Consider the following 17,003-nt stretch of genomic DNA (forward strand, 5'->3'; position numbering starts at 1 on the left):
ATAATAGTATTAATAATGAAGAATTATAATTATATTGAAATTGTCTTGTATTAATTAATTTATCGCCAAATTTGAAGACTAATTTCAATTAAATTAAATTACGTAAATTATATATATTTATCTCAATGACACCTGATTAATTTAATATATATCTGTTATTAATTAATTACGAGGCTAAACGGAATCTAGTACATTGTTTTGCGTAAGAGAGACAGTTCTGACCTTCAGGTCTTTCCTCCAGGAACGGATTTATTATCATTTTTTCATTTTATTTCATATATAATTATATTTATATAGTATTTTTTTTTTTATTGAAATTTTTTTTCATTTACACTTCTGAACAGTCTTAATATATTTTTAAAAAAATTAATCAAATTTTTTGTAATTGTTGGAATAATTTTTGTTACTTTTATTATTATTATTATTATTATTATTATTATTATTATTATTATTATTATTAATATTATTATGTTTATTATTATTATTTTTATTGTATAAAAATAATAAACATAACAATTATAAAGAAAAAAAATAATTCAAATGAATAATTGAAATTAAAATTCATTTTTTTATAACAAATTTTTTTTTTATTTGTACCAAAGACTTTTATTTTGGAAAAATTTTTTTTTCTAATATAAAAATTTTATTTTAATATTTTTTTTTCTGTTTTCTGTTTTTTTTTTTTTTTTTTTTTTTAACTTTTAACATTATCTTGAACATTCCGCAAATGACAACTTTTCTTATGGGTAAATTTTCCCGGCAGATTTATCTTATCTCTATATATATGAATAGACATCAAATTGTAAATCTCTTTTAAATGCAATAATTCTTGGATAAGCGTTTAATCCCATTTAAACACATAATAAATGATGAAAAATTAATTTACAAAAAAAAGGAGAGAGAAAAAAAAGAATTCAAATCTTTTGAATTCTAAATAATGCGAATATAAAAATTTGTTTTCTTTTTTTTTAAATTATATTTATGTTATTATTATTGATATTGTATATTTATAAATAAATAAAATAATAAATAAAATACAAAATAAATGCAAAAAAAATATATTTTATTTATTATTTATATTTGTTAATTAATATTTATTATTTATGTTTATTATTTATATTTATTATTTGTATTTATCATTTATATTTTTTATTTATCTTTGTTGCAGTTTATATTTTATTTGTATTATTTATTAAAATTGTATATTTTTTTTATAAATAAATAAATAAAACTACTTTATTTTTATTTTTTTTTACAATTTTCCTTTTATTTATTTGTTTAACAATTTTTTTTTCAGTTATCATTTTAATATTGTTTATTTAGTTTTATGTTAATTTTTATATTTTTCACATTAAGAGTGTTTTCCTCCTTATACATATTGGCACAGTAATAAAATAATAAATACATAAAACTATCATCAAATATTTTGTAATGACTTTAAAAAAAAAAATTTTTTTTATCAATTTTGCGCGCTCTTCTAAAGGAATATTCTTTAAAAATCACATTTTTATCTCATTTAAAGATGAGTGGTTTTAAGTAAATAACCACATTTATGTGTCGAGGATTTTCAAAAGACATTTTAATTGTAAATTTAATTAAAAGCAATGTTGATATATTTTTTTTCTTTTAATTTAAATTTCCCGCCATACATTTTTGGCACGAAATTCAAATTTACTCTGGACAAATTATTTTAATTAAAATTTTTTTTATCATTACAGTTATTTATTTAAATTTATTATTTATTTTATTTTATTCTTTATTAATTATTTTTCATACAAAAATTAATATTTTGTAAAAAAAAAGTTACCTATTTTTTTAATAAATAGAAGAATAATTATAAATATAAAAAGAATAATAATTATATAAATATAAAAATAGTAATAATAATAATAATCAGAATAATAAAAATAAAATGCATTGCAAATAAATAAATTTACATAAAAATTTTGCAATTGAATAAAAGTGACTTCTCAATGTAAATAATCGTTGAATTTTACATAACTGATTAGAGTTTTAGAATAAATTATATCCACTTGCTAATAAATGTTACCGGTTTATTAAAATCATCAGTTTTTATTTTTCCGATATTTTTTTTTTTAATTTTTTTTTTTGAAAAATTCTTTTTCCTATTAATTATGCAAATATCATAGAATTATTAACAGGCCATCAAACCTCGACTTTTTCTAAAAATAAAGAAAAAAAAATTAATTAATTATTAACCTTGCACTGGAGATTAAGAAAAATGAAGAGAAAAAAAAAAATAAAAACACAGTAAATTTTCCTTCTTAATTCACTGATTATAAGATGTTGTGTAATTTTTATGGTTAATGTATATGTATTAAAATAATAATATTTTGTTATTATTTTTTTTTAAACTATTATCTATAACAAATTATTTTTAACTATTAATTAATTAATTTCTAATTTTTATAATTATTTTTTAAATAGATTTGGAATTATTTACAGTTTACTAAAAAAAAAAAAAATGCTTTTGAGCAAAATTTATTTTGATTTAAAAAATTTAATTTTTACACCAAAAAATTTTCTTAGGTGTAGAAAATAAATCAGTTAATCTACTTTGAATTAAAATTGATTAATTACGACTTATAATAGAAATAACTTATAATTTTTTTGAATTTTATTTAAAATCATAGACTTTTACTCAAAATTTTTCTTTTTTTATTCAAAAAATTTTCTACATTGACTCAAAATAATCTACGTTGACTTAATATGAGTTTTCTTAACTTAAATCTATCTACATTGACTCAAAATGATTTTCATTCACTCAAATTTATCTACATTGACTCAAAAATTATCTACATTGACTCAAAATTATCTACATTGATTTAATACGAGTTTTTTTAAAAATTAATTTGTTCTACTTTGACTCAAAATTTTCTACTTCGATTTAATATAAAGTTACTTGGACTGAAATTTATCTAAATTGATTTAATAGTAGTTATTTAAACTTACATTTATCTACTTTGACTCAAAATTATCTACATTTACTTAAAAATTAATTCGAGTTATCCTCATTTACATTAATCTACTTATACTCAAAATTATCTACATTGACTTAAAAATTAATTTGAGATATTCTCATTTAAATTAATCCACTTTGACTCAAAAAAAATCTGCTTTAAGCCTATATGAATTATTTTGATTTAAATTAATCTACTTTGACACAAAATTATCTACATTGACTCAAAATTATCTAGTTTGATTTAATAATTATTATTCTGACTTAAATTGATCTTTGACTCAAATAATTCTACTTTGACTTTAATTATTCTACTTTGACTCAAAATTTAATTTAAATTATTCTCATCTAAATTAATCTACTTTGACTTTAATTATTCTACTTTGACTCAAAATTTAATTTGAGTTATTCTCATTTAAATTAATCTACTTTGACTCAAAATTATCTACATTTATTTAATAATTATTATTCTGACTGAAATTGATCTTTAACTCAAATAATTCTACTTTGACTTAAATTATTCTACTTTGACTCAAAAATTAATTTGAGTTATTCTCATTTAAATTAATCTACTTTGAATCAAAATTATCTACTTTGACTCAAAATTATCTACATTTATTTAATAATTATTATTCTGACTGAAATTGATCTTTAACTCAAATAATTCTACTTTGACTTAAATTATTCTACTTTTACTCAAAAATTAATTTGAGTTATTCTCATTCAAATTAATCTACTTTGACTCAAAATTATCTACATTGATTTAATAATTATTTTTCTGACTTAAATTGATCTTTGACTCAAATAATTCTACTTTGATCCAAATTATTCTACTTTGACTCAAATTATTTTTCTATGACTCAAAATAATCTACTTTTTATATTGAAACTAATTTCAACTTCAATTCCAAAAGCAAATATCAATCATTTTTGAAGTTTATTATACCTATTTAAACATTGATACTAACAAAAAAAAAAAAAAAAAAATTCTTATCACTTTAAATTCAAGGCGTTTTAAACTTTATTTATTTTTTTCATTTTCTTTTGTCTAAAAATTGAAAATTTGTTAAACCTGATAATGAAAATTATTTAAAAAAAAAACAAAATATTTAAATGAAAAAACAAAAAAAAAATTTTTTTTTTCCTCCTTGTACTTAAGCCTTAAATTTAAAAATAGAACAAGATAAATAAATTAGGGAATCCCATAAGCCGAAACGAAAAAAAAAAAAAGAAAACTGATTAATCATCATATATGTATTATATTGTATTGGGCAATTAACATGAAATGTATTAAATGCTGCGTTGTCAGTTCCAAAAGATATTATAGTGTCTATATTGAGAGTGAGTGAGAGAGAGAGAGAAAAATGATTTGGAGGGGAATTCTCTCTGTGTAAACCTATAATGAATGTACAGAACTCACGTTCAGTTTTAAAATATTGCTAGTTTCTTACAATACTTGAAACGACGCGCAGGTGCTTCGTTTCATAAACCTATATATATATATTATTTGTATAAATTTTTTTTCTTTTTTTTGGGGGGGGTTAAATATTTTTCTGAAAAAAAAAGAAAAATTTTTTTTCAAATTTATTTCATTTTGTATTTATTTTTTTCATTTTTATTTTTTTTTCATTATTATTTTTACATTGAATCATCGATTATAATATACAGATTTATCGAAAAATCGTGCTTTTTTTCCATATTTAAATATTTTTGTGTGTGTTTGATAATTCTTAATATTTCCCTTTCTTTTTTTTTTTTTTTGGTGATTAATAAAAAATAAAAATAATCGGGAATGAAAAGAACAAGGCGAAAAGAAAGCGAATTGACTTAAAAATCACATCTCCAAGTCATTTGCCTTTTTGGTGTTGTTGTTTTTAGAAGAGAAGAATTTTGTGAAAGAAAGAAAAAAAAAAGGCAAAAACTTTTTTTTTTCTCATCCTTATCCGTTTCACCCCCCACTGTGTAATTTTTCTCTTTGGTGAGTGTTTTTGAAATATTTAATTTTTATTATTATTTTCACAAAATGTTGTGTGTGAAATTTTTTTTCCATATTTGAAAATTTTTATTTTCTTTTATTTTTTTGTATTTTAATTTATTTTTTTTTTATTTTCAATTTTATTTTTAATTAATTTTAATTTTATTTTTAATTTAATTATTATTTTTATTTTTCAATTAATTTTTATTTTATTTTTAATTTATTTTTAATTTTAATTTAATTTTAAAATATTTGGAGAAAAAAAAATAATTTTTTTTATCATTATTTTCTCATTAAATAAATATTATTTATTATATAGGCAATTATTATAATCTTTTATAATATATAATATTATATAAATGACATTTCCTCTCCCATTTTCAATCAAAGAAAAAGAAAAATAAATGTAGTTATTATTATTGTTATTTTATTATTATACTTATTATAATGATAATAATAATAAAATGATAAATAATTAAAATTAAAACAATTATAACAAATAAATTATAAAAAAAATAATAATTATATAAAATTGTATTATTAAAAAAAATTATAATTTAAAAATAAATAGTAATAAAAATAATAATAAATAATAATAATAATATTAATAAAATAATAATATAATAATAATAATAAAAAGTTCCCTCGTAAAAAATAAATTAAATACAATTACAAAGTAGGTATGTAAATTAAATTTATATTTATTAAAATTAAAAAAATAATTAAATTGACAAAAATAATTTTTATATATTAAATTTTTTTTTATATATATATTTTATTTTTTTTTTACTTTTATTTTTAATTTTAATTTGAATAAATAAACAATAATCGCAAATATTTAGCATAAATTTTGAACGATTTTCTTAAAAATATTTATAAATTATGTTTTTTGAAATTGTAATATTTTTTTTTTTTTTTAAATACAATTTACTTCAAACAAAAAAAAGAAAAATACAAACAAACAAAGAAAACAAAAAAAAAACAAATATTTCTAATTATCTATTTTTTTTAAATTGATAATATTATTATAATGTTATCTTAACTAGGTCAATTAATTTGTGATTAAATGGACTTATGCAATGAAATCATATATTTCCATCTCTCTTCTCTCTCTTAAACTAAATTTATTAATTTTAATTTAACGCTTATAATAATTTATAATTGTCAATTATTAAGTAATTTTTTTTATACAGGGCAAAAAAAAAGAGGAAAATTAATTTTTTTTTTCTCTCTCTTTATTTTTAAGATAATAATTATTACGATTGTAAAATGAATGTAGATTATTCAACAAAAAAAATAATAATAATAACAATAATAAATAAATCGCAATAAATCTTAATCTGCGAATGATTTTTAAATTTATCGCAAAAAAAAGTGAGAAAAAATAAAAAATGATAACGAGACAAAAATGTAAATGGCAATTAAAAGGAAAAATTTTTTTTTTTGAATTGTAATAAATTTGATTTAAATGCTAAAAAAGAATTTTATATTTTAAAATTCAAAATATTTTTAATAATTTATCTATTTTTTTATTTGATTAAAACAATAAATGAGTCCCAGAGTTGATAATTAAAAATATTTTTAATAATTTATTTTTTTTTAATTTTTTTTATTTATATTTATAAAATTAATGTTTTAATATTTATTCATAAATTAAAATTTTTTTATTACAAAAAAAGATAAATTCAGATAATAAAAAAGAAAATAAATTAATTTTGTGGAGAGAAAATTGATATTCAATACAAATAATGAAAGTTGTCGTCAATCTCATTAGGAGGAATAATTTACAATTTTAAATTAAAAAAAAAAAAAATTAATATCATATAATTTAAATGAATTGAATTCCATTATTATTAAACAGAAAAATCTTAATTAGAATTTAATGTGTATTTAATTTTTTTTAATGAAAGCACAAAATATAACTAATAAATTAGTTTTGTTTTCTTTCGATTTTTTATTTTTTGGCAATTATTACAAATTATGTCATTATATATATAAATTTTAATGACTTAATGTAAATAGAAAAATAATTTTCGAAAATTATATTTTTATAATTAGGTATCATATAATTATTGGTAATTTTGAGAATACATTGATTGCAATATTTTTATATGTTTCTAATTTACGTAATAAAATTAGTGAATTATTTATATTTCAATGGAAATGATAAAAAAAAATGATGAATATTGATTTTTTTTTCAAGTAATTAGTATTTATTTGAAAAATTCATTTTAAAATTTAATTTTTTTTTCTATTTAATAATTTAATTACCGAAAAAAAATTTTTTATTTTTATAAGTATAATTATAAATAAAAATTTTAAATTTCTATTTTTATTTGTTAATTAAATTGAATTTATAATACAAATTTTAATTTTTATTATTAAGTAAATAAAACCTTAAAATTTTTATTATATCTTTAAATAAAATTTAATTAAAAATTTAATTTTTATTATTAATTAAAAACTAAAAATTGTTATTCGATAAAAATTTTTTAAAATTAAAAACAATTTATTTTTTTGTTATAAAATTATAAAATGAGAATAAATTTTTCTATTAAAAAAAGAAGTGGAATTTTGTGTATGTTTTTGAATAAATTTTTTTTTCTTTCATTTCAGCCTTTGCAGTTGTGAAAACAAATTCACAACTTGTAGTTTATCTCAAAGACTAATATTGTTCATCTGAAAAAGAAAAAAAAAATTCATCAGCGTCAGAAAATATCGAAGATACACGAGTTATGACTGATGTCAATGGTAATTTGTTTTATTTTAACAGAAAACAAAAAGAAAAAAACAAAAAAAAAATTATCACAAGATAGTAGAATTCTTTCAATGAATTTAAAAAAAAAAAAAATACAAATTTTCACAGAATCAAGATTAAATGACGAGAAAACAATTATTCTAGAAAATACTTGACATGAAGGACGGAAAATAAATTTTCATTTTTAATTTTAACAAATTCCTCAATATTTTATTTTTTAAAAATTTAGAAAAAAAAAAATAATTATTACCTTTTTTATTATTGAAAAAATGAATAATTTACTTAGATACAATTAATTATTATTTTTTAATTTTAAGAAAAGAAAATATATAAATTTTAATTAAAAATAATTATTTTGAAATTAATTTTTTTTCAGTTTTTTTTTTTAAATGAAATATATTTTTTTTATTTTTTTTTCCAGGCCTAAAATTTAAAGAGAAACCGGAAGTTCAAAAAATCCTTGCCAATCATGATGTTATGGTAAGTTGAGAATTTAAAAAATTTTTATTTAAAAAAAAATTTTGTTTTAATTTTTTTTTCTTTTTTTATTTTTACTTATATTATTATTTATTTTTTTATATTTTTATATTTATGAATTTTGTAACATTCATAAATTTTACTGTTATTATTATTATTATTATTATTATTATTATTATTATTATTATTATTTATTGAATTATATAATATAATCTAAACAAGGAAAATAGGAAAAAAAAAATTTTTTTTTCTCTTTTTTTAGTACGTACATGGATTCAAGCAGAATTTTCTATCGACACTTTTCATTTATTTGTCCTACATTATTACTGCAGGATTATTGAGACTCATTTTTCATTGGTATCCACATTTACAACTTTACGCAACACATAAAAAATGCCCTTTAAATGAAGCAACAAAACTTCTCATTGTTGTAAGATTTTTATTTTAATTAATTAATTTATTTAAAATGATAATTAAAATTTATTTAAATAATTAAAATTAAAATAATAAAAAAAAATTTATAAATAATTATTAAAATAAAATTATTTATAAATTTACTTTTATTTAATGTTTAAAACAAAAAAAAATTAAGTTTAAAGATTCAAATTTGCCGCGGAAATTAAAATCCAAAAAAGGCGATAAAATTGAATTCGTTTTTCAAAATTTTTTTAACATTTTTCTTTTTTTCATTTTTACTTTTAGAGTAACTATCAAGAAAAGCATAAAACATATTTTGTGAAAAATATACTGACAATTTCAACAACAAATCTAGGGTAAGTTTTTAAAAAACAATTTTTTTTGTTTCTTTTTCATATTTTAGAATTTTCAATTTTTTTTTTTTATTAATCACATTATTGAAAATTATTATTATTATTTTCTTTTTTTTTACTAGAAATAAATCAATAGCAAAATGTTTAAAAAACGAGGACAAAAAATTACTAAAAAATATCGAAGGAAAACAATTGAATTTTCATTTAGAAAATGGAATAGAAAAAAATGTTGTAGAATATAAAGCATTTTGGTACAAAAAACAATGTTTTATTTGGGACGAAGAAACTGGTCAATTTTCAAAATTAATTGGCCTCGAAAAATATGTCCCAAACGCTGAACTTCATCTAGGAAATAAACAGGGATTATCGAAAAATGAACAACTTTTAAGGTATTGTAAATTGTTTTCCCCCCCACGATTTATAATTGTGATTCCCCTAAATTTATCACTACTTTTTTATGGCGGGAAAATTTGAATTTCTTATAATTTAAAATTTCAAATAGAAAAATATATATATTTTTTTCAGGAGAATTACCTATGGTTACAATGAAATAATCGTACCTGTAACAAGTATTGGTGTTTTAATAATTTTAGAAATTTTGAATCCATTTTATATTTTTCAAATTTTCACATTAATACTTTGGTTTTCGTCATTTTATTATTATTACGCGACTGCAATTCTTTTTATGTCAATTGGTGGTATCACAACGTCTGTCATTGAAACTCGTAAGGTAATTGAAAATTAATTAATTAAATAATTGAAATTTTTTTTTTTTATTTATTTATTTCGAATTGAAAAATTTAATTAAAATTAAAAATATTATTAATTAAATAATTAAAATTTAATTAATTTTTTATTAAAAATAATTTATTAAAATTTTTTTTTTATCATAGAATCAAAAAAATCTTCGTAATACTGTCGCTTCTACGGAGACTGTTCGTGTTTTACGTGACAATGGGGAATTTGAAAGTGTATCTAGTTCTGATTTAGTACCTGGTGACATTATTGAACTCCCTAGATTTCAGGGATTGGTGGTTTGTGATGCTGTGTTACTCACTGGAAATTGTATCGTTAATGAATCAATGCTCACAGGTGAAAAATTTAAATTTAAAAAAATTTTTTTTTTTTTTTTAATTATATATTTTTATTTATTTATTTATAGAAATTAATAATTTATTTTTTTGTTAATAAAATTATAAATTTTTTCCCTTTCAGGTGAATCAGTACCAGTAACAAAAACTCCGTTACCAAATGATCATATGTTTTATAATTCTAAAGATTGTGCTCATCATACACTTTACTCAGGAACACTTATAATTCAAACAAGGTAAATTTAATTTTTTTTTTAATTTAGTTATTTTTTTGGATTTTTATTTATTTTTTTATTATTATTTCTATTTTTTTCTATTTTTATTTATTGTTTATTATTATTTCTATTTTTTTCTATTTTTATTTATTTTTTATTATTATTTCTATTTTTTTCTATTTTTATTTATAAAATTATCAGAAATACTTGTAATATTTAAACTAAATTGAATTAATTAATAATTATAATTAATAATTAATAATTAACAAAACAAATTTAAATTAAAAAAAAAAATTTTCTTTTTTAGATATTACAGAGACAAACCTGTATTAGCTAGAGTAATTAGAACTGGTCTGCAAACAAGTAAAGGAAGTTTGGTTGCTTCAATTCTTTATCCACCGCCTGCGGATTTTAAATTTGATCAGGATTCATATAAATTTATTGGAATTCTTTCATTTATCGCATTACTTGGTTCAATTTACGCATTAGTCAGTAAAGTAAGTTGAAATTTTTTTTTATTATTTTTGGATAATTTTATGGAATATTTAAAATTTTTCTTTTTTAATTATTAAAAATTATTTTTACTTTCTTCAAAAATTTTTTACTTAAAACTTTTTAAATTATTAAAAATTTTGTTTGTTTATTTAAAAAGTTAGTTTTTACTTTTCTATTAATTATTAATCAATTTTTAATTATTAAAAAACGTAATATTTAAAATTTTTTTAATTATTAAAATTTTTGTATTTAAAATTTTTTTAATTATTAAAAATGTTGTATTTAAAATTTTTGTAATTATTAAAAATTTTGTACTAATTTTTTTAATTATTAAAATTTTGTTTCCTTATTTAAAATTTCTTTTAATTTTTTAATTTTTATTTAAATAAATATTGTTTATTTTAATGACAAAAAAATTAATTCAATATTATTAATTATTAATATTTTTAATTTGTTTTAGAATTTAATTTTAGAATAAAAATTCTTTAATTTCTTTTATTAAAATTTAATTTAAAAAAGTTCTTTAATAGATTTTTTTTTAAATTTCGATTAAAATTTTCTATTTCTTATTTTTTTCTTTCTTTTTCTTTTTTTTTAAGATATCAAGAGGATTTTCAGCATGGGTAATAGCTGTAAAATCATTAGATTTAATAACAATAGTAATTCCACCTGCACTTCCAGCAGTAATGACTGTTGGTAAAATATATGCTCAATCGAGATTAAAAAAGCGACAAATTTATTGTATTAATAATCGTGTCATAAATGTTGCCGGCAGTATTAATTGTGCCTGTTTCGATAAGGTAATTTTTATTTCAACTAAAATAAAATTACGAAAATATTTTATTTTATTACAAATTTAAAAAAAAAAAAACATTTTTTAATTAGGATACTTATTTTTTAAATTAGAATACTTCTTTTTAAATACATTTTTCAAATCCTAAATTTTTATTTTTTTAAATACTTTTTTGGAATTTTTTTTAAAATAAGGATTTTTTAAATTTAGATTAAATGAATTTTTTTCCATTGATTATAGACGGGAACTCTTACCGAAGATGGATTAGATATGTGGGGAGTTGTTCCAAATGAAAATAATGAATTTGGAGAGGTTGAAAAAAATATACCAAAGTTGAAAAATCATGAAATATTTCAGGGAATGCTCGTATGCCATAGTTTAACTTTAATTGAAGGTGAACTTTGTGGAGATCCTTTAGATGTTAAGGTATTTATATATATTTTTTTTTTTTTTACTCTCAATTTTTATTAATTTTCTTTCGTAGAATTTTGTAAAATATCAATAAAAATTAATTTTTCAATTATTTTTAATGTTTCATTTTAATTTTTATTATTTTATATTTTTTTTTTTGCTGTTTTAGAAAATTTTAAAAAGATATTTTAATTTCCGATTAAAGTTACAATTAAATTTTTTTTACAACATTATTTAATAGAGCAAAATAGATTTTTTTTCTTTTCTTTTTTTTTTTTTTTCTGTTTTAGAGAACTAAAAAGAGATTTTAATTCCGATATAATTAATTGTTGCAATTAAATTTAATTTTGCAAAATTATGCATATACGGAAAAATAGATTTTTTTTAGAGAATTTAAAAAAAACAATTTTGATTTTTATAAAATAATAAAAAAAATTATAGTAAATTAATTATAGAAATAATAAAAATTAATTAATTACAATTATTTTTTCTTTATTTTTCTGTCAATACAATAAAATTGTTTTCTTGTCTAATAATATAAATTATTTAATTAATTTTAATATTAAAAAAAAAAATTGAAATTAATTAAAAATTATAATTAAAGATGTTTGAAAGTACCGGATGGATATTGGAGGAACCGGAAGTTGAGGACACTAGTAAATATGATTTATTGGCGCCAACAATAGTGAAACCATCGAATAATGAAAATTTCATGAAAAATGTTAATGATATTGCCGAAATTGGAATAATAAATCAATATCAATTTTCAAGTTCCTTGCAACGAATGTCTGTGATAGTTAGAATATTAGGATCGAAAAATTTTAAAGTTTATACAAAAGGATCACCGGAAATGATTCTTAGTCTCAGTCGACCAGAAACAGTTCCAAAGGGTTTAATGGACGATTTGAAAAAATATACCGAACAAGGATATCGTGTTATTGCCATGGGTTCGGCAACTCTCAATTATTCTTATGCCAAAGTAGGTTTTTGATTTTTAAATTCTATTTTTACTGTTTTTTAAATTTATTAGTTTTATTGTTTCCATTTACTATTTTTATTATTTTCATTATTTATTGTAATTTTTTTATTTATTTATTTTTATTTTCTGTTTTTATTATTCTAAGTTGGAAAAATTGTTTTTTTGCAATTTTTATGGAAATTCCTTTTTTTTAGATTCAAAGATTGTCGAGGGAAAAGGTTGAAAAAAATTTGAAATTTCTTGGTCTTGTGATTTTTGATAATCGATTAAAAGAACAAACAATTGGAGTTATAAAAACATTGAGAGATGCCAATGTACATGTAGTGATGATTACAGGTAATTAATTTATTTTTATTTATTTTAGTTAAAAAAAAAAAAAAAAATTTTCTTCACATTTTTTTTTTGTTATTGTTTTTTTGTTAAATTTAAAAAATTGAAATAGAAAAATTTTCATTTTCTTTTTCCAGGTGACAATATTCAAACTGCCGTTAGTGTTGCAAAAGAATGTGGAATTGTTTCACATGAAGAAACAGTAATTAATGTCACTGCAATTCCAGGTGATGAAAAATCACCGCCAAAAATATTTTTCAACGCTCAATGGCTTCCGGTTAAACTCGTGAGTTTAATTTTTATTTTCACATTTCTCCCAATGGAATTTTTTTTTAAATGCATTTAATTTTCATTTTTGTGAAATTAATTAAATTTCTTTCAAGAGCCAAGTGGAAGAATCGATAAAAAAAGCATTCGAGAGTGTAGAGAAAAAAATACAAATAGAAAAAAATTATCGATTTGCACTCACTGGACAAACGTGGCAACTTATCAATGAATATTATCCGGAAATATTGCCAAAAATTTGTGTGAGAGGCGCAGTTTTTGCACGAATGACAAGTGATCAAAAACAACAATTAGTCGTTCAATTAATGCAACTTGGCTATTATGCAGGTTTGTAATTTTCCTTACAAAAAAAAAGAAGAACAAAATTTCTCTCTTGAATCTAAAATTGAATTTAATTTTTAAAAAAATTCACCAAAAAAACTGAAAAATTAAATAAAAATAAATTTATATTAAATTAATTTAATTCAAATTCAGAAAAGAAAAATTGTTTTTCTAAATTAAAATCTATATTTTCAATTTAAAAATAGAATTATAATTTTCTTTTCTTTTGTTCATCAGTTATGTGTGGAGACGGCGCCAACGATTGCGGCGCTTTAAAAGCAGCTCACGTGGGAATTTCTCTCTCGGAAGCCGAATCAAGGTAATAAACTAATTAGAAAATTTAAATTTCAAAAATTTACCAAAATAATTATTAATTTTTTTTTTTTGTTTGCAGTATCGCGAGTCCATTTACGTCACGAATACCAAATATCACATGCGTTCCAACAGTAATACAACAGGGTCGCGCCGCTCTCGTTACATCATTTGGTATATTTAAATTTATGATCACCTATTCGCTAACCGAATTTCTCTCAGCGATAATTCTCTATTCAATTGATTCAAATGTCACTGATTTACAATTTTTATTTATTGACATTTGTTTAATAGTAAATTTTGCCTTTTTCTTTGGTAAAACACAAGCTTATGAGGGTAAATTATCAAAAAAACCACCAATGACAAGTATATTGAGTTTTACCCCATTATTATCATTAACATTACAAATGTTGATTAATATTTGTTTTCAATTGACGGCATTTTTTGGCGTACAACAATTCCCATGGTTTCAACCATTTAAAAATGAAGAGGCATTAAATTATGCATGCTGGGAGAATTATTCAGTATTTTCAATATCAATGTTTCAATATATAACAATGGCAATAATATTTTCACGTGGTAAACCATATAGAATGGCAATTTATACAAATCGTTTATTTACATTGTCAATTATTTTAATGACAATTTTTGGTATTTATATAACATTATCGCCAGCACAATGGATTATTGATGCATTACAACTTGTAATGCCAATTGGTTACGATTGGAGGGTAATTTTGTTGGCAATGGCGTTTGGAAATTTTTTCATTTGTTTTGTTATCGAAACATTTGTTATTGAATTTCTTATTGAAAAACGATGTAAACGAAAATTTCATCGGATCAAGAATTCAAGAAAGAGGTAAGATTATTTGTTTTATTTTTTTATTTATTTTTTTTTTTTTTAATTATAAATTTACAGACATCGGATTTTATGAATTTTTGAGTTGTATGATTATGTTCTAAAAATCATTAATTAGAATTTTCATTTGTCATAATTAATTTTTTGTTGAATTTTTATTTCTTTGAATTAGTATTTTGTAGAATTTTCAACAAAAACGATTTTCTATATTAAAATTTTTTTTTATATAATTCTATTCAAAATCAATTAAAATTCAATTATTTTCCAAAAATTTTCAAATTCAAAATCAATTAAAATTCAATTATTTTTCAAAATTCCAATTGCAATTTAATTATTTTCAAAATTTACAATTTGAAATTAACTAAAATTCAATTATTTTCCAAAATTACAATTCAAAATAAACTATAATTCAACTATTTTTAAATTTTTCAATTCAAAATCAACTAAAATTCAATTATTTTCAAAATTTTTAATTGAAAATCAACTAATATTCAATTATTTTCCAAAATTCCAATTGAAATTTAATTATTTTCAAAATTTACAATTCAAAATCAACTAATATTCAATTATTTTTCAAAATTCCAATTGCATTTTAATAATTTGCAAAATTTACAATTTGAAATTAACTAAAATTCAATTATTTTCCAAAATTTCAATTCAGAATAAACTAAAATACAATTATTTTCAAAATTTTCAATTCAAAATCAACCAAAATTCAATTTTTTTCCAAAAACTCAATTCAAATTTAATTATTTTCAAAACTTTTATTTTGAAATCAACTAAAATTCAATTATTTTCCAAAATTTCAATTCAAAATTATTTTTAAAATTTTAAATTCAAAATCAATTAAAATTGAATTGTTTTCAAAATTTTCAATTTAAATTTATCGAAAATTGAAATTTTGGAAAACTGTTGAATTTTTGATAAATTTAAATCGAAATTTTGGAAAATAATTTAATTTTAGTTGATTTTGAATTTAAAATTTTGGAAAATAATTGATTTTTACTTGATTTTGAATTTAAAATTTTATAAATAATTCAAGTTTAGTTGATTTTGAATTAAAAATATTGAAACTAATTGAATTTTAGTTGATTTTGAATTGAAAGTTTTAGAAAATAATCAAATTTTAGTTGATTTTGAATTGAAAATTTTGAAAATAATTGAATTTTCGTTGATTTTGAATGAAAATTTTGGAATTTAAATCGAATTTAAACAAATAATAAACTTTAAAAATATTTTAAAATTAAAATAATAATAATTATTCATGTAAGTTACAAAAATTTATAAAGAAAAAAATTATTTTTTGTAATTTAAATAATACCTATAAATAATTAATTTTTATATGAATATAATAATAATAATAATAATAATAATAATAATAATAATAAAAAGTAATAATAAAAATAATAATAATACTAATAATTGTTATTATTATTATTAAAATTCTTTATTTTATTTTCGAAAAACAAAATTTTTCCCTTAAAAAATAAATAATATTTTAGAAATAAATTTATAAAAATTTAGTGTTAAAAATTAATTTTTCACATTTTTTTTGTTTTTCTTTTTGCAGATATTTACAAATTGAAGAAAATTTACGTGAAAATGAAAAATGGCCAATATTAAGTAAAGAACTGCCAATGTTATCAATTAAAAATTCAAATGTGGAAAATTTAATAAAAGACGAAAAATCATTGCTCACGGAAAAATCGTCTAATTCAAATTTGAATAATAATAATAATAATAATAGACAACAATACTCGTCGATAAATGATAATCAAGAGAATAATAGTGGAATTGATAATGTCGCATTTTTCGTTGATGAAGTGACAAATTCAGAAAATATGATTACGAAATTTTAATTATATTTTCTTTTTTTTTCTATTTATATTTTATAATTAAATACTGTAAATAGTTTTTTTTTCTCTCCCTCAACTATTAATTTTTTTCTTCTCT

General features: G+C 18.5%; 1 protein-coding gene across 1 annotated transcript; it reads left to right on the top strand.

Moving 5' to 3' along the window:
• The first annotated feature begins 4,441 nt into the window (after window positions 1–4,441).
• On the top strand, window positions 4,442–16,959 carry LOC127277445 (polyamine-transporting ATPase 13A3-like). Its single transcript, XM_051298559.1, has 19 exons — window positions 4,442–4,957; window positions 7,571–7,705; window positions 8,134–8,192; window positions 8,452–8,619; window positions 8,892–8,962; window positions 9,082–9,348; window positions 9,485–9,689; window positions 9,853–10,051; window positions 10,175–10,286; window positions 10,573–10,762; window positions 11,360–11,560; window positions 11,794–11,979; window positions 12,569–12,943; window positions 13,138–13,279; window positions 13,411–13,559; window positions 13,657–13,885; window positions 14,117–14,198; window positions 14,274–15,050; window positions 16,621–16,959. The coding sequence occupies exons 2-19, from the start codon at window positions 7,690–7,692 to the stop codon at window positions 16,907–16,909; spliced, it is 3,717 nt and encodes a 1,238-aa protein (XP_051154516.1). The 5' UTR covers window positions 4,442–4,957; window positions 7,571–7,689; the 3' UTR covers window positions 16,910–16,959.
• Window positions 16,960–17,003: the final 44 nt, after the last annotated feature.

This window comes from Leptopilina boulardi, unplaced genomic scaffold (genome assembly GCF_019393585.1).
Source record: "Leptopilina boulardi isolate dan_hultmark-lab unplaced genomic scaffold, ZJU_Lbou_2.1 LbouV2_169, whole genome shotgun sequence".
Lineage (NCBI taxonomy): Eukaryota > Metazoa > Arthropoda > Insecta > Hymenoptera > Figitidae > Leptopilina > Leptopilina boulardi.